Source organism: Talpa occidentalis, unplaced genomic scaffold (assembly GCF_014898055.3).
Source record: "Talpa occidentalis isolate TD23 unplaced genomic scaffold, MPIMG_talOcc4v2.1 talOcc4.2, whole genome shotgun sequence".
Taxonomy (NCBI): Eukaryota; Metazoa; Chordata; class Mammalia; order Eulipotyphla; family Talpidae; genus Talpa; species Talpa occidentalis.
The window spans coordinates 42,055,769-42,069,626 of NW_023602073.1; the positions used below are offsets into that span (position 1 = coordinate 42,055,769).

The window sequence follows — 13,858 nt, forward strand, 5'->3', positions numbered from 1 at the left end:
GAAGAGCTACATAGACCTGTCTCCATAAAAGACATACAGATGCCCAACAAGCACATAAAAAAAAATTATCATCACTTAGGGTCAGGGAAATGCAAATCAAAACCACAATGACATTCCACTTCACACCTCTGAGAATATTCCATATCAAAAAAAAAAAAAAAAAAAACAGGAACACATGTGCTGCTGAAGATGTGACGAAAAAGAAACCCTCTTAGAATGCTGATGAGAATGCAGACTGCTCCAGATCCTATGGAAAACAACAAACCCTAGAAAGCTCACTGCAGAATGTGGTTACCAGATGGGGTGGGGGAGGGGATGGACAAGAACAAAGTGGGGAGAGAGCACAGTGGACTATGTATTGGTGGCAGGTGCAAGATGGCAACAACATCTAAACTGGGAGATCCTATATATTTTTTTTATTTATTTTTTTTTTATTTTACACATTTTTTTTTAATAATAAATTTTATTTTTATATTCCCCATACAATTGCAGCCCCCCCATTCTGACCCCAATCCTCCCTCCCACCCCCGCCCCCTTAAAAGTGTCTCTGGTTCGTAGTTTTTTGTTGATTTGATTTTCACTTTCTTATAGTTATTCGTTTTCCTGGTCCCTTATTTAAGTTTTTTAGATTCCTGCTATGAGTGAGACCATCCGCGGATCCTATATATTTTTTAAAGATTATTTATTTATTATACAAGCACTGGGTACGGTCAGAAGCACGGGAGGGTGAGAGAATTCACCAGAGCCAGAGCGGGGAGCAGAGCAGGCAGAAGGACCGAAATACACTGCTGAGGGGAGCAGCAGGCGGCAGGAGAGGTCTGCATGCCATGTGGACCCTCCTCCGGTGGCCGTGGAGCAGCCGGGGATGAACCGGCGCTGCAGAGGCTGCAGGCAGCTTCACAACCCAGCGCTCAACCACTGTGCCACCGGGGAGGCCCCAGATCCTATACTTTTAAAACACAAACAACATTGTAAACAATGTTACCTCATTAAAATGTTAAATAAAATAAAATGAGATGTTTCGCTGGAGTGGGTAAGTTGCTTCATGCCCCTTAGGGAGGGGGAACCACTCAATGCCCACCGGTAACCCATTGCTCTGCTGCAAAATGGACCTGTTGGAATGCACTATATCTGGAATAAACATGCACCATTGAAAGAGGGGATAAAGTGGAGGTCCAGGTCTGTCAGATTCCACGCTAGTCCATCTCTTCATACCTGAGAGTACTGTCTTCCCCAGCCAACACATGTGGTATGTACAACCAAGTCAAATTCCCAAATCTGCCAACCTCCCTCTTTCCTCAAGGCCAGGTGGACATGTTCTATTTTCACTAGCATGGTCAGCTGACTGTCTGATTTTCCCCCTCTCCATTGGCCTGGAAGACAAAGTACATACAGAACCCCTTATTATATTCACTCAGGAAGTCTTAAATGATGTGCAACATGATGTGTTCTTATTAAACACTGAAATATCTCTAATAAGAAAAGCTGTCCTCCAAAATAGAATGACCTTACACATTACAACTACCTGGCAAGTAGGTGTCTATGCCATTGTCCAAACAGAATGTTTTATGTTTATACATGATGAATTTACTATAGATGTATGAAACACGTAAGAACACAAGTGTGACCCTGTGTGATCTGACTCCAGTCTACAGGACTTAATAAATCAAGGGTTTGGTCTTGTGGCTCTGAGTAGGAAAAGTCAAAGATTTTGGGAATCACTATTTTAACCTGTGTTTCCTACAGGTGCCTATATTGTTGCTGTGGCATCTGTCTCCAATACAGCCAGAAAGTTACCAAATTAGCTAATAAAACTCACTGCTGATAGTTCAAAGCACACTGCAGAAAAGGGATATGTGAAATTATAAGGGCCATGAGGAATGGAATGTTTGGAGGGTAATCAAAATAACGTGATTGCCTGTTGGCCTGGAAGTTGGATGCAGGAAATTAGGTGTCTCCACACCACAACCACCTACCTGAGAAAGTACATTCCACTTGCCTTCTTCCCTGCTGCCAGAAGCTGCCCAAAGACACATCCTGGAGATAAAATTTGTTGCTAAGACCATCTGGATAGGGCCTCCCCAGTGGCGCAGCGGTTGAACGCTGGGTTGCAAAGCTGCCCGCAGCCTCTGCAGCACCAGTCGATCCCGGCTGCTCCCCGGCCACTCCCTGGCCACCAGAGGAGGGTCCCACATGGCGCGCAGACCTCTCCTGCCACCCGCTGCTCCCCTCAGCAGTGTACTTCAGTCCTTCTGCCTGCTCTGCTCCCTGCTCTGGCTCTGGTGAATTCTCTCACCCTCCCGCACTTCTGACTGTACCCAGTGCTTGTATAAATAAATAAATAAAATAAAATAAAATAAATCTTTAAAAAAAAAAAAAAAGACCATCTGGATAGTGCATGTGATTAAACCCATGTATAGCCCTGGGCCTCCCTGGTGGGGCGAGGGGTTAAGCTTGCAGGTATGAAGCTATCCGCAACTACTGCAGCACAAGTTCGATCCCCGGTCAGGGAGGTGACCCACATGGTACAGCAGACCTCTCCTGTCTCGCCCACTGCTGCCCTCAGCAGTGTATTTCAGTAGATCTACCTGTTCTGCTCCCCACTCTGTCTGGTGAATCCTCTCACACCTCTGGCCTGTACCCCAGTTCTTGTATGCATAAATAATCTTTAAAAATACATATATAGCCTCATTAAAATTTTAATATTTGTGGGACAAGGGTAGAAAACTCTCTTGTGTTGCAGCATCCCAAGAAAAAGCCTCTGTGTAAGTTCTCTTAGTGATTAAAAATGCCACCTACCAATATGGAAATATCTCTTTTTCTTCAATCTCTCTTTACCTTCTGTGTATGGTCAGCCTCAGATTACATCTGGGTTGTATCCCAGCAACCTAAAAGGTATGTTAGTTATGCCTCAATTTTTTAAATCTATGATTAGCATAAACTTAATAAAAAAATACTCAGCAGACAGATAACACATAACTATGTTTAATTATCTTAAAGCTCTATAGCCACATTAATGGATTGAATGTATTCCCTGTGGAGGGGAACTGGAAACAGAAAAACTTGCAACTGAGGAGATGCTGCTGGCAGCACACAGACAGGCTCCCGGGTCAGTGCTAAAAGCAACATCATAGCTGTATAACTTGGGGTAGGAGTTATAGGAGGTGACATGGTGACTGAGTCAGAGTCCTGTAGGACTCTAATCTCAGAGGGACAGACTAAAAGGAGTCTGAGAATTCTGGGTAAGGACAGGCAGGCATTACAGAAGAGCAAAAATCAATCCCCATCAAAGTATCCTCAGGAGTCAGTGCAAGAGCCCTGTAGGAGAGAGACAGAGATCAGCTCAGGGGACCCAGCAGGACATACATCTCACCTTCCCTTGTGGCTACCACAGCATCAGAGAAAGCTGAGCTCAGGTCTATTGTCATCACAGCCACTAATATCTGTATAGAGGAAAAATCAGCCAAACAGGACAGAGCACTTCAGCCCTGTGTAGATGTGCGTGAGGTGGGGAAGCAGCTGTTAGCCCCTTCATGAGACAAAGGTTTCAAACATTCTAGTAAATGTAATAACTCACCTTCTTTCCATCACTAGTGGAAATTCACTATAAATTCACACAGCAAGTAGCCACCAACATAGGGCTCATGATAGTGGGCTTGACACCCAAGATGTGGCTCTGACTCCAAGTTTCACAGAAAGATGCTACCAACATCATAGCCTGGCTCTGAGGAGCAACCTTAGGAGCATCCTTCAGAAACTGGGCAAATTCTCCCCTAACTCTTGATGCTGTAGCAGGAATTAGGCTATAAGCCAAGAGCTTTGTGCTCAGTTACACTCACCTCACACCCTATCTTCTTTCACCCATTCCCAAACTCCCCCCACCCCAATTAAGTCAGAGCAGAAACAGTACCTGCTGGCGAAGGCCCATGAGGTCCTACAAAAGAAATTTATAGAGAGGAAAGTCTCATTACTCATTACACAGGCAGCCCCTCACTCACCCCAAAGGGAAATTAAATAAGCCACTTAAAAATGTATTTCCTCCCTACTCATCAACCACAAGGCTTTAACTGCCTGAAGGTAAATCACTCAAAAGAAATGAAACTGGCATGTAAAAGAAAGGAAGCCAATGCCTAGACTCTCTTAAAGGAGGAAACTTTCAGAAAGGAACCAGTGAGACAAGGTTGAACAGTAAGAAAGCCCTAGAATATACTACCCCTGTTACATCTGTGGTCGGGCTACCCTTCAGCCACTAAAATCTTATTCCAAAGTCTCCCCCTAAGTTCCATCTCCTCCCATCACCAGCCCAGGCCCCTTTCTTTTCAGCATCAAGAAGAAAGAACTACAACTAAAGACAGAAGCCTCCCTGAGCAAAGGGTCAGGCCCAGCTCATCTTCCCAACTTCCTCAGAGTTACCTTTGAGGTAAGTTCCTCAACTTACCTTTCTGGTTCTTGTGATGGATAAAAAGGCCCAGCCCGAGGAAGATCAGCCCCAGCACGAAGCCCCCAACGCCACTCAGCATCTTGCTCTGGGCAGAGTCAGACTGTGCCCCTGGGGATCAGAACCTGAATGTTAGCTTTTGCCCCCATCCACGGTGTCCCAATAAGAAGTCTGAAGTCCAGGTACAGCAGGCAGGGATAACAGGGGAACATAGACCTCCTTTCTGACCAACCCTAGGGTGGGAAAGGACCTGCCAATAAATCCTTGGATATAGTGGGTAGATGAGCAAGGGGAGGGACACATCCATCACCTTAACCCTAGCATCCCAGTCACCAGCCAAAATAGTCACTCAGGGCTGGTTTCTGGGGTTATGATATGTAGTGATCCCTAGAGTGATATGTAGTGATCCCTAGATACTAGAGTGATCCCTCTAGTATCTGGAAAGAAAATGAGATTAGGATTCTTCTGACACCCCCACCAAAAGAGAAGTGATCTAGTCTCTAGATTTCTAGCTCAGTATTAACATCAGGAATAAGGGATTAGAAGGATGAACTAATCCTTTTGATTTGTGGGACCCAAGGAAAAAGTAAACAAAGCGCCCCTTACTCCAGTCCACAGTGATGGGGCTCTGGAGGCTGGGGTGTTCCACATGGCAGGTGTAGACATCTCCACGCTGGGGGGTCATTTCCAGCATCACAAGCATCTGGAAGGTCCAGTCCCCATTCCTAATGAGGGGGGTGGACACGACACCAGCTGTCTCCTCCTGGTCATTCCGGAACCACCGAACTTTGACCTGGCCGGGGTAGAAATCTGTCACCGAGCAGACGAGCAGGTTGTGGTGGTTTAGAGCCTCTGTCCTGGACAGGGAGATGGTCACTGTAGGTTTCACTGAGGAGAGCAATAGAGAGAAGACATAGTAAGATGTCTTCCCAAGGGGAAGAGTCCTTCATTGGGTTCAAAGTTCTCGGATCCCTAGATTCCAAGTCCTAGATTAGGATCTGAGTTTGACCACTTTATTTGCTTAAATAAACACATTAATCAGTTTACTTGTCAGTCTTAAGAGATAACAATCATTCTACTGGAGTTACTCTATTGATACTAATTGATAGACATTTCAACACTCACTTAAGCTCTTTAAAATTATAAACAGCTATATTATGGAATTTTAAAATTTTTTAAATTTTATAATTTTTTTTAATAGAGGCATGTTTTATTTATTTGTTTGTTTGTTTGTTTGTTTGGTTTATACATGCACTGGGTACAGTCAGAAGCGCGGGAGGGTGAGAGAATTCACCAGAGCCAGAGCAGGGAGCAGAGCAGGCAGAAGGACCGAAGTACAGTGCTGAGGGGAGCAGCGGGCGGCAGGAGAGGTCTGCGCGCATGTGGGACCCTCCTCTGGTGGCCGGGGAGCAGCTGGGGATCGAACCAGCGCCGCAGAGGCCGTGGGCAGCTTCGTAACCCAGCGCTCAACCGCTGCGCCACCGGGGAGGCCCAAATTTTATAAAATTTTAAAAAATAAAAATAACAAACCTGAACTTCTTTCCCCCACACCTAAGGAAGGTGACCCTCAGGAGTGGCCCTAATTACTCACACTAGGACAGTGACGCTGCTTTCTGTTAGTCCTACTCTCCTTGGTAGAAGAAATCCAGCCTCTCTAACTCTCCTGCTGGCCACGCGATCATCAACACTCATCATGGCCTCAGGAATATATCAGACTGAGAATTAAGAATTACAGACATTCTATGTCCAACAAAGTAGGATGCACTGGCCATCTCATCCTTCCTACAAAGCAATGTTTCTCAAACACGCAATATTCTATAATCCTGAGCCTGTAATCTAAATAAAATTTGAGAGTAAGAGCATGTCTTAAAATAGGTATTTAACAAAACATCTATCTCACCTTTTAACCAAACCTAAGCTTAGATGTCCTTTTATGATGACCCTCCTCACAAAAATTTATATTAAATACATAAACTTCCACCTCCACATCAATGCCACCTATATTCAATTCATTTGTTGATTCATTTGTTCATCCAGACAACAAACATAAATTTCATAAGCATTGGAAATTTAGAAGTAACCAACAGACCAAGGTCCCTGCCTTTACAGAACTTGCAATCTAGTAACAGAGACAAAAAAAAAATGTTATTTCAAAATGTTTGAAGGAAAAGGGAATCTTGAAGAAAAATAAATGTCTGCCCATGCCTCTGTTCCTGTATCATCTCAGATTGCTGCTCATGGTCAAATACAACCCACCTTTCCTTACCTACTTTACATATCTGATCCTTTATTTCTATAGCCATATTACTGCACCTTCTATATTCCCTTCATGTGAAACTATATTAATAATTCACATCATTTTATTTATTTGATGGTACATTACCTTGTCTCATTTTTCTCTTTTTCCCCTAATATTATTTTAACATTCAAGTGAATTTAATTACTAGCTGCTTATCCTACTCCATCCCCTTGCTGTTAATGAAGAACTTCCTAGTTCTGAATTCAGACACTATTATCATGAACATTCTCCATAAAAAAATACTATGAGGTTCTTACAATCTGGATTAATAAAAATGTAATGTTAACATAAAAGTATAACTGGATCCTGCTGAGCTCAGCAGGCTATCTGGCTCTCAATTAAATTACACTTGTGAGTCATCATCAGGTTCTCCTTGCTGAGATCTCACTGGCATCATGGCCAAATATATGGACTTACAAAAATTTGTTCAACTTAAACAGATTAGGAGTAAAAATAAAGAGCTTGAGTTCTTGAGAAAAAAATGTTAGAATAATTTTTATTTAAAAAGAACAGGAATAGTAAAAACAGAAGTTTTCAGTGCTCTTAGAATGTGGATAAGAGACATCAAGAAAGTGTAAAGTCACCTAAAATTTATGTGACTATGTAGAAGTAACATTGGGTAATTAGAGATTGATTAATCGTGAAATTTCAATGACCGAAAAGTACCATTTTGTACACCCACATTGAAAATAAGCAGTAATAGACTTAATTGTTGATTTTGATCATCACTAGCCATAAGGAGGCTTTGCTTCCATTTGCTTCCATTCCATTCCATTCTATATACATGTACTAAAGAACATGATGACTGTCGTGTACTTTGATGGAGGCTTTAGAACCTGGCGAATAACTGTGAGCTAGTTACTTAAAATGTTTATTATGTACCAATATCAGCACATATAGAGTGGTGATGCTAATCCCTAACACTCAAGGTAGTCGTGAAATTAAATGGCATAACTTCGAAGCTGCTTCATAAGTAATTGTCTGGAAATAGGTGTTCATTAACGACTAACATTAACTTTTGAAATGTCTGCCCCTGAAGTGGATGATGATGCCAGGAGAAAGAGAGACAGGGAGAGAGGAGGCAGGGTTTAGACCAAAGATAACCTGAAACAATTTTTACTCAATGATTTCACAGCATCAATTTATTTACTCCAAAATTTCAGCTCTTCTTAATGTGCCACTTGTTAAGCTTTAATAAGAAATAAAAACTCTGGGCCTCCCCGGTGGCGCAGCGGTTGAGCGATGGGTTGTGGAGCTGCCCGCAGCCTCTGCAGCGCCAGTTCGATCCCCCGGTTGCTCCTGGGCCACCAGAGGAGGGTCCCACATGGCACGACATAACTCTCCTGCCTCCCTCTGCTCCCCCTAGCAGTGTGCTTTGGTCCTTCTGCCTGCTCTGCTCTCCCCTCTGGCTCTGGTGAATTCTCTCACCCGCCCCGTGCTTCTGACTGTACCCAGTGCTTGTATAAATAAATAAATCTTTAAAAAAAAGAAAAAGAAAAAACTCTACAACTACTTTTTCCCATATTTTGCATTCACAAATTCTAAATTACTAAAAGCCCAGTCACTAAGAGTTTGCTTTAAAGCATTAAGCAAAAATCAAGACTACATGGTATATATATATATTATATATACACAATGGAACACTACTCAGTGATTAAAGAAAAAAAAAAGATAAACTCACAGCATTTGCAGCAACATGGACAGAACTGCAAAGGATTATGCTAAGCAAAGTAAGACAGAAGGAAAAAGACAAATATTGAATAGTTTCACTTATACAGGTTGACTAGATCTGAGGCAGGCAGCAGGGGAGGATCACGGAGGGGGTCAAAACAAGGGAGGAAAGAGCACAGGGACTATGGTGATGGATCATGGGTGCTGAGGTGGTGAGAGAACTATTGGGACTACAGTCAAGGGGAGAAATCAAATACTGTCCAAAAATTAACAATGATATAAGAAAATTAATTTTTAAAAAAAGTAAATCTCAACACAGAGAGAAAAATATTTTTAAAATAAAGCATTAAGCAAAACAATGATATACAATGATAATGATAAAATTAACAATGATATAAGAGAATTAATTTTTTAAAAAAAGTAAATCTCAACACAGAGAGAAAAATATTTTTAAAATAAAGCATTAAGCAAAACAGTAAAGAATAATTTAATAAAGTCAGTTTTTATGGTTTTGTTTACCCTTCTGTTTTCTCTTGAGCTTATGTGGATGGGCAGTGAGTACCTGTAATCACTTAAATGCACAAAGGTTTGAGCTCATGCTAAGTGCCAGGCAGTGTGTCAGGTATTGGGCATACAAGCTCCTCTCCTCAAAGACGTCAAAGACTAGTGATAAACATTTAAGAAAACAGAAATGAAATGGATAATAATTTGAAAGCAAAAAGTCAAACTATAGGGTGTCGCTCATACATGACCACGTGAGCAAGGTGCCCCGTGCAGTCGGAGGCTGCCCTAACCGCAACCCTCCCCGGCCCCAACCTTCAAGGGTCTCAGAAGCTTGACCCCCAAAGGCGGATTACGCAGTGGGAGCTCCCCAGACAAGCTGGCAGGCAGGAGTTGGGAGGGGTGGGGAGAGGAAGACAGTGGGGGCACAGGGCACCGCTTAGTGAAAGGTGAGTACGTGGAGGACACAGGCCTGAGGCACCGGGAGGGTGTGCGGAGCTAGAGGAAAGAGCTGTAGAAGTGGGGCCTCACCCGCAAGCCTGTCCGCCCCCGCCACCAACTCTTTCGGTGGCGACGCCCCTCCCGCCGCCCCGCCCGGGCCCCGCCTCCCCGCCGGAGCCCCGGCCTCCAGCGCGCTGTGGGCGCCGGCAGGGACCCCGAGGCCGCGCTCCCCGCCCGCCCGCGCCGAGCTCCTCCCCCGAGAGTCGCCCGCGAGGGCGAGCCCGGCGCTCACCTGCCCGCTGCCAGGTGAAGGCGGCGTCCACCTCGTAGTTGTGTCTGCACACCGTCTCCACCTCGGCCCGCTTCTGCTCCAGGTAGTCCTTCTGTGTGTTCAAGTACTCGACGATCGGCCGCCCCCACGCGGCGACCGCGATGTGCTCCCCCACGTCGCTGTCGAAGCGCGCGAACTCCTCCCGGTTGTAGATGTAGCTGAACACAAGCCGCACCCGCCGCGTCCCGTCGGTGTAGTAGCACAGGGCCTTGTCCTGGAACACGGAATTCTCTGCGGGAACCACACCCGCGGCTCAGCCCGACTCAGCCCCCCAACCGCCGCCGCCGCCGCCGCCGCCCTTCCCAGGCCGCGCTGTTGGCAGAGACCCCTGAAAACCTGCTCCCCCCAGACTCTCCTCCCAACCCTGTGGGGCCTCTGGCTCGGAACCTGCCGCGGGCTCTGAACCGGGTCCGCAGGCGGCGCTTCCCCAACCCCGCCGCCCGCGCTGCTCGGGGCTCCCCCTCTGAGGGGAAGATGGAGGACAGTGTCTCTAAGGCCAGGCCGGGGGTGAGAGACCCGAGCCAGACAACTGAGTACAGGTGGCGGTCGGGTTCGTTTTACGTCGATCCCCGTATTTAGTGGAATCAGAAAATTCTCACATGAAATCTCATTTTCCGCAGAGCTCCAGGGAATCTCGGGACAAACAAGCGTCCAAGAAGCAGGAGACTTCAGGGGAAATGATGAGAAGGTCTAGAGTTAAGTGCTCGTCCTCACCCTCGCGAGCAGATTCTCAGTGTCTGGCCGGGCGCCCTCCTCCCCTGCCCGAGCCCGCTCACGTCACGATTTGACCGAAACCAGTGAAAATGCAAGCTGAGCCGCCCTGTCTGTGGCCACCCAGCCGGCTGCGCTCAGACACTGAACTTGCACAGACTCGGGAATGCAGAGTCCCCTTCCTCCAATACCCAGACGTCAGAGAGCCCTGCATTTCCCTACCCCAGAGCCCCACAGTATTTAGTCCAGACAGGTCTGGGGGTGGGGGAGCAAATAACAAATCCTGCTACGTCTTCTCTGGAGAAATTCTTATCTTCAAAAACCACTACCATTGATAAGCCATGCTCCTCGCCCTGCACAGGCAGGAGAGCAGCTTGTCTCCCTCATGGTGTGACAGCAGGCTTGAGCCCAAGGGCTGGGGAGTGTCCCCCACTCTCTCATTAAAAGGCAGAAATGAGAATTTACACAGCTCTTTCCCAAAGAGAGGAAATGCGTGATTTTAAAAAGAAAAAGTGTTCTGAAATCAGAGAACCCCCCACACTCAGCCCAAGGGTCCCTCAGAGTCTGTTCTGGGGGGCAGGCACCCTGCACTTACTTGGAGACTCTCTGCCCTCAGTCCCTGGGGCGCTCAGCGCCACCAGCATCACCACCACGCCTGCTGCCCACAGGCTGCCGGGGATCCTCAGAGCTGTCTTCCCTGACATGATTAGGAACCAAGGAGCAAGTATGGGTAGTCAGCACAGCTCGCAGCTGGTGGCTATGATGGACCCCTTCAGCGACTAAAACCCTGGGAACCTCCAGCACAGCAGGATTGGAGAGGCCACGGAGAAGGAACCAATCAGCACTGGCGCTGCAGCACCTCATCTGTCTCTGGGCAGACTCTTTTTCTGAAGGTTCTCAATCTAATGCCTGGCACTGTGTCTTCATCAATTTGTACCTTTTGAGGTAAAATGTTGCTCTCAGTTATCCCAGATCTAAAAATTGAATGCCTTGGAGTTTAAAGAACCTAAAAGGAACGGTGATTGTAGAGTACACATCTTTGTGTTATTTATTTGAAACCTATTTTTTTTTTTGGTAGGGAAAAAAAGAGGGGAATCGTACTTCAGGGTAAAGGAAAGTTATTGTTGGGAAAGTGTACACACTGAGGAACCTTCAGTTGTGGTGGGAAGAGAATCACTAATGTGCTTTATGTCAGCAAACGACAGAATCTCTTTTGCCTGACACTTCTCTTTGTAAAATGTGTTTTATATCTGGAGATTTGTATATAAACTTAGGAGCAGTATGATTTGTTTACTATTGCAAAATGTTCCTTAACTGTCATGTGTAACTGTTGGAATAACAGATTATTCCAAGAAAACAAGCAAAAAGAAAAAAGAAAAAAGACAGCTAGCCCTGCTGGTGAGTGACTCTTCACTATGTAAGAATCTATTTCATTCATGCTCTTTGTGTAAAAGTATTAGAAAAGGTAATGAATTTAGTGTTTCTCTTATAAGCTCTCCAACTGTTTAAATCCTCCCTGAACCGTGAAGGTTCTTCTATATCAGAGAAGGCACAATCCACAAACACTCCAGCATTCAAACAGTCACCTTTGATTTCAAGGACAGAGAGCAAAAGATGAGGAGAAGCATTTTCTAGGCCCTGAATATGGTTAATGAGGGAGCAGAGGCATAGGGTTACAGATTATACTGTACCTACAACATCAAGTATCAAAGAGAGGAAATATCCATTTTTTAAATAAAGTTGTTAACAAATACCTCTTCCCCAGGAGCAGTAGTAAATGGTTATAGAGCAATTAGAACAGTGATGGCAAACATAAATAAAAAGAACAATAAGTATCTTCCTCTTCCCCTCTTCTCTTCCCCTCTCTCTTCCCTGAATTTTAGGATCGCCTTTCAAAACAGAGAACAAAATATAAAAGCAGACCATAAGGAAGTTACCAGGTACAAAAAGAAATAGGATGTGGCAACAAGAAGCGCTCACTGGTGGCACGCAAAGGCACTGTGACTCCGACATTCTGGATTCGGGACACAGTCACAGAACACCTGACTGGAAAATTAGTCATGGGCTTCCACCAGCAGTGGTGTATCATGATCTGGGTAACCTAGAATGAGGTGGGTTTCCCTACATGAGATGGCAGTGTAAAGAGGGAACATCAAATAACCTGGGATAGAGTTTGGGGACAAGGAAAAATGGTCAGAGAGGGATATTGAAGGTGCCCTCCTTGCTTTAGCCCTACCTAACTCAGGGCTCTTCGGAATAGACAGAATTTTGGTCCCTCCCCTTCCTCCTTTGCTAGTGGGGAGACTCAGTAGCTCTGTTCCAAGACTGTGCGGTGGAGGCTGAGTCGAACACGGGGATTTCCCAGTCTCACAGGCCAGTTCACACAGACTTTTCAACTAGCAACAAAAGTGTGATCTTAGAATTCTTTTGCTGATTGGCTAACTCTCATGGAAAAGGCTCCAGTTTGGGCTTCTACCTTCTTGTTAACTTTTTACGGTAAGCATTCTGTCAAATGTCTAAAAACTCCATTTTGGTCACATACCTGAGTGTTCTATGCTCCTCACCCTTGTGATCAGGGGACCCCACCTGTGAGTTATGACACATCTGTGTGGTTTTGTTTCTGATAGTTTTGTCCCCCTTCCCAAAAACTCAACAGATCCCAGAGGTACTGTCATGTAACAATATTTTTCATACACCTGCAGAGTTAAGATCCTGGATTTCAAAGATGAAAATACATGGTTCTGTCCTCTAAGAATCAACAAGTACTTCAAATTAACAAATAGCATGTGTGTTAATTGTAGGTGTTCATATTTGTTGTATCTGTACTCAATAAAGTAAAATTGAACATGAAAAAATTTATTAATGAAAACATTGAATATTGACTTAACTATTAAATTAATGTTAACTATTAAAGCACTTTATACTCTGCCTGCATTCCCATTTCTTTTTTTTTTTTTAAGATTTATTTTTTTACTTATACCAGAGCTGGGGGTATAGGCCAGAGTCTCAGGAGGGTGAGAGGATTCAGCAGAGACAGAGATGGAAGCAGAACAGGCAGACTGACAGAAAGCACTGCTGAGGGGAGCAGCAGGCGAGGCAGGAAAGATCTGCCTTGCCATGTGGGTAGCTCCCTGGCCGGCTTAGAATCGAGCCAGCACTGCAGAGGCTGCAGACAGCTTCACAGCGCTGCACTCAACCTGCTGTGCCACCGGGGAGGCCCTGCATTCCCATTTCTGACTTGATCCAGCTTCCCAGTATCTCAGGGAGAGGACAGGTATTCTCATCTGATGCCCCAAATTTTTCAGCTACCACCCAAGGGTGGCCACGAGTTCAGGGGATAGTAGTAAAGAAACAAACAGTTCTTAATTGGCTGTCACTCCATGGTTCAACACTGAGAAAAAGACAGAAACACCCATTTACCTGTCTTCCTCTGAAAGAGGTGTATTTGTATATTTTAAAAATCTGC

The 13,858-nt window shown here is 45.1% G+C and overlaps 1 protein-coding gene across 1 annotated transcript; it reads right to left on the reverse strand.

The window, feature by feature from the left end:
* Positions 1 to 2,978: 2,978 nt before the first annotated feature.
* LOC119252077 (boLa class II histocompatibility antigen, DQB*0101 beta chain-like) lies at positions 2,979 to 11,167 on the reverse strand. Its single transcript, XM_037519288.1, has 6 exons — positions 10,988 to 11,167; positions 9,643 to 9,912; positions 5,045 to 5,326; positions 4,439 to 4,549; positions 3,911 to 3,934; positions 2,979 to 3,318 (listed from the first exon to the last, which is right to left on the reverse strand). Exons 1-6 carry the CDS (start codon positions 11,094 to 11,096, stop codon positions 3,305 to 3,307), a joined length of 810 nt encoding a protein of 269 aa, XP_037375185.1. The 5' UTR covers positions 11,097 to 11,167; the 3' UTR covers positions 2,979 to 3,304.
* Between the last annotated feature and the right edge of the window lie 2,691 nt (positions 11,168 to 13,858).

Bases quoted from the DNA above. Each gene is read 5' to 3' on its own strand.
- LOC119252077 (XM_037519288.1), bottom strand. From the start codon at position 11,096: ATGTCAGGGAAGACAGCTCTGAGGATCCCCGGCAGCCTGTGGGCAGCA. The intron at 9,913-10,987 runs GTAAGTGCAGGG...TGGTTCCCGCAG, and splicing joins TGAGGGCAGAGAGTCTCCAA to AGAATTCCGTGTTCCAGGAC. The intron at 5,327-9,642 runs GTGAGCGCCGGG...TGCTCTCCTCAG, and splicing joins CTTCACCTGGCAGCGGGCAG to TGAAACCTACAGTGACCATC.